General features: G+C 42.0%; 1 protein-coding gene across 1 annotated transcript; it reads left to right on the top strand.

Moving 5' to 3' along the window:
• Positions 1-644: 644 nt before the first annotated feature.
• On the top strand, positions 645-13,516 carry atp6v0b (ATPase H+ transporting V0 subunit b). The gene is made up of 8 exons (XM_080726568.1): positions 645-888; positions 2,738-2,786; positions 4,440-4,523; positions 5,176-5,253; positions 8,069-8,138; positions 8,721-8,772; positions 10,322-10,512; positions 10,834-13,516. Exons 1-8 carry the CDS (start codon positions 804-806, stop codon positions 10,858-10,860), a joined length of 636 nt encoding a protein of 211 aa, XP_080582694.1. The 5' UTR covers positions 645-803; the 3' UTR covers positions 10,861-13,516.
• Positions 13,517-14,469: the final 953 nt, after the last annotated feature.

The raw sequence follows: 14,469 nt of genomic DNA, 5'->3' as shown, positions 1-14,469 counted from the left end.
ATAATATTTAAGGAATACTTTGTATGGAAAAATAATAATATATTGGAGAAGAAAAACACTGTTTTCCCAGAAGAAGAAAAAAAGTACAGGAATTGACTAATTTAATTGTTGAATGAATGAATACAGGTTGCGTATGTAATGTAACCAACCAGTTAGTATACCCCTCTTCAATGTTTGAAGCACAAAGGCACCTGGCGCCATCTTGCGTCCACAACGAGCGGTGCAGCGGAGGATGAAGCCCTCCTCTCCTCTCCTCCTTGGTGTATTTGGCAAGGGGAATTAAAAAAGATATACAACATGAATTTAATCTTGTGTTTTAGTATCCTACTACTGCCACATGCGAAAAACAAACCCGTATTAAAACATTAAACGACCATTCGTGCGTGACTGCCTGCCCTCGATCGATGCCGCACCATGCAAGACCCGTGCGAGGAGGGAACCCTCTCTCCATAAAGAACAGATCTACAAGCTAACATCACGTCGCTTCACGACGCGTGGTTAGCTTGTAGCTCTGTTCCTCCCCCCCCCCCCCCCCGACGCGCAGAGCAGCAGCAGCAGTCATCGTCACGTCTCCAGGTCACATGCTAGCAGTCAGCCTGGTCAGCTGACACACAACAACCCAGCTAGCTTCCCCTTCTTCTCCATAGATTTTCCTCCATCGAAGCGAAGGCACTGAAATCTCGTCGTTTTGTGGCGTTTTCTGGGGGGCCTTATTGGCGTCGGTTGCCAACACAGAACCGCACACATCGCGTAGAGTTAATAAACAACATATCGTGCACACATCAGTGGGTATCGCCGGGTAGATGCTTCTCGAGTGGATGATGAACGGACACGCTATTCTCTACACGGGGGTCACTTTGGCCTTCTGGAGCACCATCCTGATCGTCGGTAAGACATCACGATTATATACCGTGTGCGGAAAGTGATCGAAATCGTTCCGTACACGGATCAAAAGGACGCGATGAGTAGATGGTCGTTCATATAATCGCGGTTCCATTCATTGATTCCGTTGCGTGAACGACTACTTCTTGACGGTTGTATTGTTGTGGGCCTGACTAAACCCCGGAACGGTTAACTTACCGGTGCAATATGAGTCGTGATAATCAATGTGAATGTCAGCTCCGTTCAGGCTCTATCGATATTTGTATTTGCAGTTGAATTAAATGGCAAAATAGTAGTCAAGGAACTGTCAATGTAACCGCACTGTGGGAATGTTAGCGTTGTGTTCAGTGTCCACGCCGGGAATTAGACGCCCCCGGAGCCTGCGGTGCAACGTACACCACATAGAACAAGACGTTCGTTTATTTGACAGCTGTAGTACACTGGTTCCCAAATTTTCATGTCAAACACCCCCAAATTGATACCAATTAGCCCGCGGACCCCCATTTGAAAAGCTATGCCTGGGACCCTCATATAAGAGAAGATTTGTACAGCTCTGATTCTCAACCATTTTTTGACATAATGGATCCCCATTTATGGCATTTAAATCTCTGGGACCCCAATGAATGTATATAGTAAAATCAATGTTAATTTAGCAGAATGGTTTATTTGACAGCTTAGTAGTAGTAGAGATGACACATTATGCTACACATTAGCTCTATGCTTCTATGCCAATTAGTCATAGATAGCATTGATCAACCCTGCAAGCCAAGCTTGCTGCATCTGTGCACAACTGATTGGTGACTGTGAAGCTCTCAAAATAGGAACTGCAGCAGTTCTCATGTGAGAGTGAGCTATCACACATAGGCTACTAGTATGATTGCGACCGTCAGGGAGCAGTTTACTATGAAAACCTCCACCGGCCGTCCGTCCGTCCGTCGGTCGGTCGGTCGGTCGGTCACACGTCACACGTCACACCTTTGCCCTGCTCATATCTCCGCATCAGTATATAGGGCTTGTTTGTTTATTGTATGACATCACGCCACATCATCAGCTGTGGACTCTGTGATGTCATCGTATCGCATCAGTATATAGGGCTTGTTTGTTTATTGTATGACATCACGCCACATCATCAGCTGTGGACTCTGTGATGTCATCGTATCTCCATATATGGCCATCTCCGTATATGGAGATATAAGTCGTCCATGCCCAAGTATGGGCTGGTGAGGTCAGACTTTGTGTGATGCGTAGGTTATCTCCATATATGGAGATTCAACATTCCAGGCAATGCTCTCTTCCCTGGTGAGAATTGCCCCTTTATATAGGGCTTGTTTGTGTATTGTATGACATCACGCCACATCATCAGCTGTGGACTCTGTGATGTCATCGTATCTCCATATATGGCCATCTCCGTATATGGAGATATAAGTCGTCCATGCCCAAGTATGGGCTGGTGAGGTCAGACTTTGTGTGATACGTAGGTTATCTCCATATATGGAGATTCAACATTCCAGGTGTAACTATGGCTACCCGTATGACGTGAGAGGTGGAGGTTGTGATATTTGTGGAGATAAGCGACCAACGGTCGCTTATCTCCCGATTAGGGAGTCTTACTGGTTCTGCATGGTGTGCATACTAGCAAAAATATGTGTTAATTGTTAATTGAAGTAGGCTATGTTATGAAATGACACATCTTACACCCCCCTTACTGTGTTCTATCTGTCTGCCATCAATGTTATGAGTTAAAGAGAAGAAATACTTCAATCAAGCAAGGATGATATTTTTATGCAGAGCTGCTGTGGTATGTCAAGTGATTTCTACTTGTCAAATATACTAATCATCTCTTTCTCTTTTTTAGGTATTTGCTATACGATTTTTGACCTAGGGTTCCGCTTTGATGTGGCATGGTAAGTTCTCCATGTGAAATTGCAATGTGAGATGCAGGAGATGTGTAATGGTTTTGGACGTGTTTGTTAGGATTCCACAAATGTCCAGGCAGTCAGCAGTACTAGCAGATGATCTAGGATATTATACTGTATTTGTTCATAAGTTATATATAGGTTGAAATATGTGTACACCATTTTAGGCCCTGGCAAGTCACTGGCTTGATCCGGTAGAGGAAAAAGCAGTAGTGAAACCACTTGAGGATATGTGATCTGATATCATTCATGATGCTGGTTGCCATAGACGGCCTGAAGACTATGAACTGCTACTTTTGATCGATGTTGATTTAAATCTGTTCTGTTCATTTTATTCAACGGTCAACAAACTACATACAAACCAAAAACTGTCTTATCACCCATTTTTGCACTGTAAAAGCAAATCACTTGCCCATCTGTTTCCTATCAGATTGTTTATCCCATGTGGTATAGGACATCATAACAACTTTACAACATCTTGGCCTACATCCTCCAGTTGGGCCTTATAACAACCTTTACTCATCAGTGACTAGAAAATGTCTGGTTAAAGTCTATAAAGCTTGTGTAGATGGATAGCTGATATAAAACACTTCAGTGCAATCGCATAGATATGGAATCTGGATTTGTTTTGTAAATGTATATCATCTAATAAAAATGGCTCTGCCTTGAAATAGCTATTTGGCCCTTATAGTGTAGGAGTTAGAGCTTAAAAGTTCAGCCCGAGCCCGACGGGACCCGACGGGTCGGCGCGGGATGGGCCGGCCTCAATTTGTCACGTATATGTTGGGCTTTGGGCTGGGTCGGGCAAGCGCAGTGTGGTCTCTTTGACTGTGTAAGCTGCGCGCTCATAACTCTATCGCTGCGCCGTCGCTGCTGCGCCGCTGCTGTGCAACTTAACACAGTTGAGCGTGTGTGACTGTATGTGCGCTGCAGCGCAACTTTCAGACAGTTGAGAGTGTGCTGTGCTCCCGTCTGTGTGTGTCTGCTGTGGCGTGTGCATGCATGCATGCACTGCCTGAGCAGAGCGGAGCGGAGGAGATCGTTGAAACCATTCAGACACTTTTGTATATCCTAATATAGGCCTATTATAGATGTAGTGTGAATGTTGTAGCTATAACAGCCTGTACACCTGCTTCCTGATTTAGCAGCGGCCGTCAGCTGTGTTTTCCAGCGAGGCTCCGATGTTTATTTGTTCCATACAGTAATTAGGACGGTGCTGCTACAATGCATCAATTAAGCTGGTTTAGCATGTCAGGCTGCGGGCTGTGACGGTCTCAATTGTCAATTATGTATCGGGCTTTGGGCCGAGCTCGGGCTGACTTTCGGCTGGGCTGGGCCGGGCTCACATATTTTGGCCCGATTTAAGCTCTAGTAGGAGTATATTGTTTTCTCAAATGTTGCCTAGGTTGTCCCTCCTGTTTTCTTATTTTTTCTCTATTTTTTTTACTCCACATGGGATATATGTCATCATACTGACAAAATACTTATATTATGACACCAGAGGCTGCTGTAGAACTGTCTTCTTATGTTGCTACACTATAATATACCAGAACCGATGCTCCATAAAAAATAAACTTAAATGGCAGGATTGCTTCTAAACTTCTGTTTTAAAAAGGTGTTTGTCTCACTCTCTTTTCTCAGGTTCCTGACCGAGACCTCTCCTTTTATGTGGGCCAACCTGGGCATTGGTCTGGCCATCTCGCTGTCTGTGGTGGGGGCTGCCTGGTGAGTACTTGTTTAGTTTTTCTTTTTTTTTATGTGAAAGTTCTGGAAGTGAACGTGTGTGCTAAAGATCAACACTTTGAAATTCACACTCACTGGAACAATACAGGTTGTGGTTTGTGAATTAGTCACATATTCATATTCCTTCCTTAAACTAAGCAAAAAACTTGGCCGCCCCTTGAATGTGTCTTAACTATTTTTGTCTTAACTATTTTTATATATAAAGCTGGACATTGCTGTAAAGCCTGCATGTGTGCTCACTGTTGTTCAGTAAACATTTAATGGACAAATAATTCTAGAAACATGTTCTGAGTTTAATGCTAGTTTGAGTTTCATGCCAGCGTGAACCATGGGAAATTGGACGCGGCTTTTCCAGATATTAAAAGAACAGTTTCCTCATTCTGTAAATGCTCAGAGCAGAACACGTATTGTGGAAGTGGAAAGTCTTTGGTAATACAGGAACCCCCGTCTGCCATGGATGGAGGGATGTGGTTCCTTTTGATGTATTGGAAATGCCAGGAGAGACAGTCCATAAAAAACATGATTATCTTGAAACTGCTGTACATAATGTCAAAGCAATTGATTGAGTTAATGTTGATTTTTAGATGAGTTGCTATTTGCATGGTTGCTCAATTTCTGTGTTTTGGCATTCCAGGGGAATCTACATCACCGGTTCCAGCATCATTGGTGGTGGTGTGAAGGCTCCACGAATCAAAACTAAGAATTTGGTCAGGTAGGCTCAAACAACACACTTTAGTGCATATTTATGCTAGGCATGCTGCAAAGAAAAATATGCTTTTCACTCTTTTAGAGCATATGTAGTGATATGGCCATACCTAACAGTAGATGTCAAAAAAAGTGATAGATTCCGGTGTTTGTGTATTTTAACAAAATAATTACAGCCCTTAGTACACCCCCTAAACAAAAACCTCATGCATGATGACGTACGTTGACTCTACTTAATAATTCATGGGGTCAGAATGATTGGCAGGTGCCTGTGTCAATCAACTTCAACTACTTTAAAAACTCCCCGCGAGCCACTGTTCACTGCGCTGGTTTGCGGGATTCCCCCGCCTCCCCGTTCGTCCTCTCCGCAGAGCGGAGCGCTGGTTTCAGCCAATCACAAGCCGCGGCCAACGTCTCCTCCTATGAACACAAATTGTTTCCATAGCCGCTGCCTTGTTACAGTCCATGGGAGGGCTGCTACGGAAAAGCTGTGACATTCAGCGTTGCCCGTCTTTACATATTAATGTCTTGAATGAGTTATGGCCCGCCTACTTTTTGACCATCAAATCACATTCCTCCCAGCACTATGTCCTGCCTTTGTGGCCCTTTTCTCTAGGAAATGCGTCACCATACGTAAGTGTAACAAGTGGAGCACTTCCGTTGCAGTGGGACTTTAAGCCACTCAACATCGGAGGCCACCAGGGGTCCAGATGGAGCCATATGGAGTTAAATCACTGACAATTTGACTTTGTAGATTGGGGTCCCAGGGACAAAACATTGTATCAAATGGGCGGTCTGTGGCCAAATGCATATCGTTGCTGTCGGGCAGAAAGCTTGTATCTTGGACTTTTTCGTAAATGCCCTAATTCGTCATACTACAGTGTAACACTGAAGCAGCAAAAATAGCAGATCTGATCTACAAGCTCAATGCAGGGGTGGCAGTGGCTCAGGGGAAGAGTGGCCGGTAGAGCGGCTGGATGGGAACCGTGAGGTTCCCAGTTTGATCCCGGGTCCCCCAGAGTCGGTGTCTAGTGTCCTAGAGCAAGACACTGAACCCCTAATTGCTCCCGATGAGCAGGCTGGTGCCTTGCATGGTTTCCTCCACAGACGGTCCGTGAATGTGTGTGTGAATTGGTCAATGTAATGCACAATCTGTGTAAAGCGCTTTGGATAAAAAGCACTATATAAATGCACCATTTACAATGCGTCACGATGCAAAATGATTTTTGAATTTGAATGTGAAAGTGGTTAAGTGTGTGTTATGAATATTGAACTAAAGAAAAGTATTAACAAGAGCTTGTGACTACATAATAACTAAATTGGATACATTGGAGCACATCTTCTTTTTCCCCTTTCCTAAAACATTTTGGACATAACAAGGTTTCTACCCAACACGGGGGTCTTTCTTAGTACTCTGGCTCGCCATAGGTATTTTAATGGCTTGCATAGACCTCTGTCAGAAAAGAGGCACATGAGGGAGAATGTTTTGACTATATGACTGTCTAATGACGTCAAAAATAGGGATGCCATGCCAGGTTGAAAATGGTTCAAGGATGAGGCCGGCTTAAAATTCTTTTATCATGGCTTATGAACATTTCAAGACTAGAAAATGGATTTCACCTACTTAATAGTGTGGAAAGTCTTGCCAAAACAAATATAGCTTATAATGGGAAATTATACATCTCCATGTTTCCAGACGAGTCCCAGAGATGTACTGTTATGTAGAATATTGTACATTTTCCCAGAACGTTATGAAACGACTTTTTTCAGTCTCCATCCCTGCACATGCTCATTGCCTTGTTTTATTCTGCACGTTTTTGCAGAGTTATTGCATAATGTTGTTGTAACTTATATAGGTAGTCGTTTTTGTCTGCTTCTATGGTGCAGCTAAAATGGAATTGGACCCTGAAATCCGTACGATCTAGTGCTTAACTGTCATTTGTCCGAGATGTTAAATCACAGATGCAGCCTTTGCTGCAACCATCCATGATAAATCTGTAGCGGACCATATGTATACATTAACATTCTCTCCTCTCACAAATTGTCATTTTTTTCTGCTGGAGTCATACATCCTCCATCTGACAGTGGTACGGCCACATTTTACGCGTCTATGTGGTGGCCTTTTGGTCATTTCTCATAGCTTTGAATGTCAAAAGGCTGTGCTTATTATAGGGCGGACAGTGAGAACATACCCTAAAAAGTCATGACAATCTTTAAAAACTCCCTCAGTTTCAGGGCTCTTCAGTTTTTAGGTATTTTGTGGTTGTATGTCTTGAATTTATTTTGTGCCTTTCCCGAGACCCAGGTTTTGTACAAAGACTAAAAGGCAAAAGAAATGTAATTTTTATGAATAGGCTCCAATGTTCAGTGCCAGGCTGGCCCGTCGTACAGATTTTTGGGAGGGGGGTCAAGATCAAAGACCTTATACGACCTTATACGGGTTTTTCATGGGAAATTATTTATTTTTAAAGTAAAAAATATATTAAAAACAGTTCTACACAGCAGCAGAACCGTTTAGGCTTATAAAGCATGATGTCTTAATCTTACCTTGGGAGAAAGTTCTTTCACAGTCGCTCAAATCTTTCCTACACAAACTAGACTGCTCCCGAGTCCCGTTCAATGGGTGCCCCCCCACCGTAGGGCCCCCCCTTTCCGGGAGGGGGGACAACAGTACCCTTTGCCTCCCCATCGGCTGCCCTGGTGCCAGGAACACAATTAAATCGTTAATCACAATTATTTGTTTATGTGTGACAAATTGTCAAAGAAAATGTCCTGATTGTGACAGCCCTAATCACAGTCCTGATCCTTCTCTCTCTCCCTAGCATTATCTTCTGTGAGGCTGTCGCCATCTATGGAATCATCATGGCTATTGTTATAAGCAACATGGCAGAGGTAAGCATGGCAACCTTTATTTATGTCATTATTGCGACCGTAGGTCGCATTTACTATCAAAACCTGCACAAACTGTGAGTGAGTCCGTCCGTCCGTCCGTCCGTCCGTCCGTCCGTCCGTCCGTCCGTCCGTCAGTCAGTCCGTCAGTCTGTCTGTCACACCTCACACGTCACACTTTTTCCCTGCTTATATCTCCGCAACCGTTGCCCCGATCCATGCCAAATTTTGCACACACGTTCCTTGGCTGCCAAACTACAACCCCCCGGAGCTCCAGGGACCCCCAGGTCCCTGGGGGACCCCCAGATGTAAAAAATGACCAAATGCGCAAACATGACCAAATGACCACCCCAACGGGGCTGCTCACGGGGAATTCCCGGGGACCACCGACTCCTGCTGCTCCAGAACGGATGCAAAAGTGGTGGCGCCCCCAGTGGAGGACCCCCTACACTGCAGCTCACATAAAATGCCGTAACTCCGGCTAGGAGCGACCGGGACAGCCGGGGCCGGTACCTATTCGTCCGCCTTGCCGGCGCGGAAAATCATTTGATTTAATTGAGTGATTAAACCCATCTCTCTTTGCAGAATTTCAGTGGAACTACCCCTGAGACCATTGGAGCAAGGAACTACCAAGCTGGTAAGAAAACAGTTATCCACTTAGGGAGGAAATACGTTTTTTAATCCGCTAGATATATCTTTTTATATAGAACTACTTTAGCCTGTAATATATTTAAATTAGGGCTGGGACTTTAACTGATTCATTTCGATTAAGTAATTACAGTAAAATAACTAACCTGACTGCGCCAGATGATAGCAGCAGTGCGTATGCCTGGCTGCATACCGCTCTGCTTACCATCATCTGGGATTGCTCCGGCAGACCCGATGTAAGGGGCGGGCCATTTTTTCAAATTCTTTAGCAGGTGATTGGATCGGGCCGTGTCTATCACAGTCTGGGAGTGCCAACTCCAACCACTCATATTGGCTTGTCAGCATGACGTTACACCCAGAATCCGCCTCCTGGGTTTCACGTGGTCTGCAATCAGACTCTATTGGCTCAGATCCGCTCAGAGCCCGCCCGTAGCTGCTGCAATTTTAACACTTAGTTTTTGCACTACAGAACCTTTCTCACTGGAAGAGTTTCAGGCGTATTCATCATACCGGTGCCTAAGACCACTTTGCTTGGCCCAGTGGACGGGAAATTGTGATTTAACAAACTCAGTCATTAGCCATGTTTCCATAAGCTTATTCGAAAATAGGAAGCAGATGATCAGAAATTCGCATTAAGACAAAGCGAATTTAGCCTGTTTCCATTTGCTGGTGTCATTCGAATTAGCGATGGTCGCATGAGTTGATTGGGCTGATTTTTTCAGACCGAACCGAGACGTGAGCACTGCATGTCTGACTGCTGTGACCCGATCGCTGCACAGTGTGCACACTCATGCTGCTAGTTTCAGCATCCTCTGGAAAGGTGGCCGATCTGCAAGCTCACAGTGCGGCGCGGAGACGCGGATGCGAGCTGCTGTGAGCTTGTAGATCGGCCACTTTTGGCACGCAACACTGTGTGATGAGATCTGTGAGGTGAAAACGGGAGGAATTTACACACGGTCTGTGTCACTCCGTGTGTAACAAACAACCGGTTTGTTTTGTGGGCTAACGCTATACAATGGACGTTAAGCGGCAGGGGAAAGTGTTAAGTTGGAGGACGATATGGACCCAGAACGTCAATGTATTCACATTTATTGTCTGACCCGTTTCCATTCCCAAATGCGCATTTAGTTAATTCGATAAAGCCTCAAAATCCACCTCCTCCAAGCGGATAAAAGTTTTTGAGGATAATGAAAGTTTATTCGAATTTTCCATAAAAATATTTAAGCGCAAAAGGCTTAATGCGCATTAAGAGGCTTTATGGAAATGCCACTACTGATTCACTCGTATACCAAAATGTGTTTTTATTGAAAGAAAAAATTCTCAGGTCAAATATTTGTTTACGATTAATTTCGATGAATTAATCTTCTTTTTTTATTTATTATTTATGTTTTGAATATAGTAGCAAAGACTCAATAATTCTTCCTTAATTTAATGCAACGTTATCAGCCCAATATTTCAACAGTCCTGATTTGTTTCATTGACTGAGGTAGAGATTGATTATCGTGGCTTATTGAGTGTGTCTCATTATGTCCTTTCAGGGTACTCCATGTTTGGCGCAGGTTTGACGGTGGGCTTCTCCAACCTTTTCTGTGGCATCTGCGTGGGCATTGTGGGCAGCGGGGCAGCCCTGGCTGATGCGCAGAATGCCAGCCTCTTTGTAAAGATCCTCATTGTGGAAATCTTTGGCAGCGCCATTGGCCTTTTTGGCGTCATTGTAGCCATCCTGCAGGTGACTGACATGAGCTGTGCTATTTTTCTTTCTTCGTTCTTCTTTCTTTCTTTGTTGTCGTAATTTGTTGTTTAATCTGATCATAAATTAAGATTCTTGATTTTGTTTTGAGGTTTGTTTTGGCCATTTCTTCCCATACTGTTTTTACTTTGTGTCTGTCAGATTTCCACCAGACAGCTTGAGACAAGGATATTGAGATTTACTTAGAATGGACATTCTGTCTGAAAGTATAAATAGTCTAGATTTTTTGCTTTTGTGGTTGTTTTTTTTTCACTGGATTTGATCATTTTGTGTAATAACCATGTTTCTCATTTCTTCCAGACATCGAAAGTAAAGATGGGAGACTAGAAGTTTATATCCAAAACAAGAAGATTTACAGAAGACATCCTGCTGGAAAATAAGATGGACTATTGTGTAAATACATCGTAAATTATTTAAATGTATTTTTTGTTTTTTGTCGGTGATTGTTTTTAACCATCACTTGTTGAAGAGTGGCACACCCAGGTGTTAAGTCTTTCAGAACAGTTGTGGAGTCAAATGAAACGCAGAAATGTAAACCAGCAGCTTTTTAAAAAAGAAATGATTTAATTCTTGTTATAGCAGTTCTTTTACATCTCACTTTGTTTTGTTCATAGTAAAAAAAAAGCCAAATGAGTAATCAAATGCTTCCTTGTCCCCGCAAACATTTTGGATTTATAAATTGATTAGTTTGTGCTTGAAATGGCCACTATATCAATGCCATGTTACTTCAGTCAGTGCTGCCAGACAGATCATGGTAGATCTAACAGGGCTCTTGCTGTTGTGTACAGTTGTCATTTAAAATTCCAGCTCATTGCTCTCAGTAAACGGCTGTAAATCCTAAATAAAACTTATCAACATTGTATGTAAGCAATGGTTACAAGAAGTTTCTGTAATGCGGACTAGATTTTCACTCCCCTTTTTGTCTTCTACATGAATGGCAGGTGAATACATTATCATCTGTATATGAACACAAGTGAATTTGAGGAAAATGCAATCAGATATTCACCTCCTTCAACTGCATTTGCCTTTAATTATTACATCTACACATTTTTTTTGTTTTTGTTTTACATGTTTGTCATACATTAATTTGTGTGTGTGATTGACACTCTTCACAAGTGATTGGTTAAAAATGTGAATAGAAATAGAATATTTGGAAATATTTGTGTGCGTGCGTATATAGGATGTTTGTGTGTGTGTGTGCTTTTTGTTTGTTTTTAGTTTATCCTGTGATGAAGCATGAGGGTGTTTACCATTCTATGTACAATAGCCTGGTCTGTCAAATTTGCCGTTTGATTTTTGTATTGTTTTGTTGTTGAAAACAAGTGGTCCTTATCCACACAGTGGCCCGTGTACAGTATTTATCGAAGCTGGCTTAAGCCACAAAATGGCTTTTAAGAAACGCCATGGAACTGGTTGAGCCTTTATCTACGAATAGTTTGACCATGGGCAAAATCAACATCCTGGCTGTCTCAGGTCTCTGTCCCTCATTCAAATCCTCACTGTCGAGTGGAAACATTTGTCCACATTCGTTTCCTTTTCATAAAAATAGTTAAAATAGCTGAGCTCGAAGAAATGCTATTTTCACTATTTTAACACTACACTCTTGTATGATGAAGTAGGGCATCAATTTATGAAAGAAAACGTTGGAATATGGATATAAAAAGTCTCTGCCTGATGGCAATGAAATGGTTCATTAGAGGGAGAATACATTGAGATTAGGTTCAATAACTGTTATTTAGTACATGGTACACAGTAAAATCCTTTGGGTTAATCTATCCATTTGTATCCGAGTTCATAAATATTTGTTCACTGTTAAATTAGCACTTCTATCATTGCAGAGTCAAACTGCTTTACAGGTGGTGACGTTTCTAAGTCTTGTGCAAGGATATGTTCCTCCTCACTTTTCTTTTTATAACTGTTTGAATGTACCTGAGTACGCTACAGGAGTGGTGTTTTGACTTAGGTGGTGGTTATGCCATAACCACTTTATCACTTTTTGTTTTCTAACATTCCTAAATTGACCAAACTTAGTGTGTATAACAGAGGCATCCAACCTGGTCTTCAGAGAGCCTTTAAGTTGAGTAGGAAGAATCTTTAGCCAGTGTCAGAACGATCTTTTTGATGTTTTATTATTACCTACACATTGTCTCCATACACCACATTAACCCTGGTGTCCCTATTTTGGGAAGAAATTCTAAAATTGTTTTTGTTTTTTAAATAGATGTACAAGCCAACATGTCATGAGCTTGTAGATCTCTTTAGCTCTTTGATGTATAACCAACTATATAGGGTTTAGTGGTTATGCTTGGAGGTAAAGTGGTCAGAAAATATTCCCATTCCCCTTCATTTCTGAGGTAATGTCCAGTATTTCACATAAGTATCTAAGCATTAACATTAACGTTTGTGTTCGCTGAAAAGGGAACCGATTTTTCGGGCCACTGATGTATTTCAGGAAGTTACCCTTTGCAGTCGTGTACACTTCAGTGCAGTACCCAACTTCCTCTTTGGCAAGGCTATGATGAATCCTAATGACCTATGTAACACTCAACTGGGTTGGTATCCTCTTAACACACGACTTGCGATGCATCATTCCACAGACCATGGCTGAGTATAAATCATCTCAAATGTATCATTGTGATGCTTCCCCACCCCCATCTCTTTGTCAAGGGAATGACAAAAGGTTCATATTATATATATAATAGTTTGGGTTTGGTTTACCCAAAACATATTTGCAGGACGATTGGCAGTGTTCAATATTCTATTATTCACAACCATACTTAAGAATGAGCAACTACTGTAGATGGTTTTGGTGAAACTGCTGTGAATGCAGCCTTTGTCCTAGGTTTCAGTGACCGTGATTGGTACCTATGTACAGTATATGTTGATGTGATGGAGATTATAAAAAAGATTCACTGTTTCGACATGGTGTATTATAATGAGAAAAATATATCACTCCGTGGGCTTCTCAACTGTCCTTGGGGAAAAATAAATAAAAATGTTCCAGTCAAGAAAGGTTGTATTTTCTTCAAGAGCAATGCTCACGTCCTGACGTATAATTATGAATAACGAGGTTGTGGCTGGTAGGTCTGTACTTAAATTAAACCTTGATTTGACCACAGACATAAATTAGTTACCAATCTGCAGATCACTTCATATAATGTTCAGCCTGTAGTGACTGATTATTTCCACTGGGTGAAGCAATAATCATACTTTATGGAAACGGTCTCTTCAACGCATGAATGCTTGCAGCCAGGAAACACTTTTAATATGAATCTATCTTAATTGTAGAAGTGAAAGTGAACACCAATAGGCCTGCTAGATGAATGACTCAGAAAGACTGAGCAACAGCAATGTAATGTTCTTGTGTCCTGTGTAAGACCTACTGATTTTAGTAGGCTACTTTTTGGGATTATTTTACTGCAGGCTGCAAACTCTTAATTTAATTAATAATAAATATAATAATTGAAATTGAGACGTTATTCTTAGACTGAGCAAAATTCAAGAATTCATTTATGAAAAACAGTATTCAACATTTTTGAATCCCATGATGCTCATGAGCATTCCTGGTACTTTCATGATAGAGCTATCAAGGGACACGCAGAAATGACAGATTTTCTGTCTTGGCCGGATGTAATTTTAGAACTACGATATTGGTCTAATAATATTATTACCAATTAAATAATACACACTCAATTCAGATATACACCACTAGAGGGGGCTAAATAATAGAGCAAACACTCATGGCCGCTCTAAGATGCTCCTTGTCCGTCTGTCTGTCTGTCTGTCTGTCTGTCTGTCTGTCTGTCTGTCTGTCTGTCTGTCTGTCTGTCTGTCTGTCTGTCTGTCTGTCTGTCTGTCTGTCAGTCTGTGTTATTGTTTTCATACTTTAGCCTACATTTGGCATTATAAATACTTCTATCTTATCAACAGTACAAA

The sequence above is a fragment of the Nannobrachium achirus genome, assembly GCF_963921795.1.
Source record: "Nannobrachium achirus genome assembly, chromosome: 5".
Lineage (NCBI taxonomy): Eukaryota > Metazoa > Chordata > Actinopteri > Myctophiformes > Myctophidae > Nannobrachium > Nannobrachium achirus.
The sequence above is the reverse complement of the archived record's forward strand: the minus strand, read 5'-3'. Positions and strand labels throughout refer to the sequence as shown.

What these genes read in the sequence shown, in the direction of transcription:
- atp6v0b (XM_080726568.1), top strand. Translation starts at nt 804, where the DNA reads ATGCTTCTCGAGTGGATGATGAACGGACACGCTATTCTCTACACGGGG. An exon ending in TCTGTGGTGGGGGCTGCCTG is followed by an intron (nt 4,524 to 5,175) that starts GTGAGTACTTGT and finishes TTGGCATTCCAG; the next exon opens with GGGAATCTACATCACCGGTT. An exon ending in TTATAAGCAACATGGCAGAG is followed by an intron (nt 8,139 to 8,720) that starts GTAAGCATGGCA and finishes CTCTCTTTGCAG; the next exon opens with AATTTCAGTGGAACTACCCC.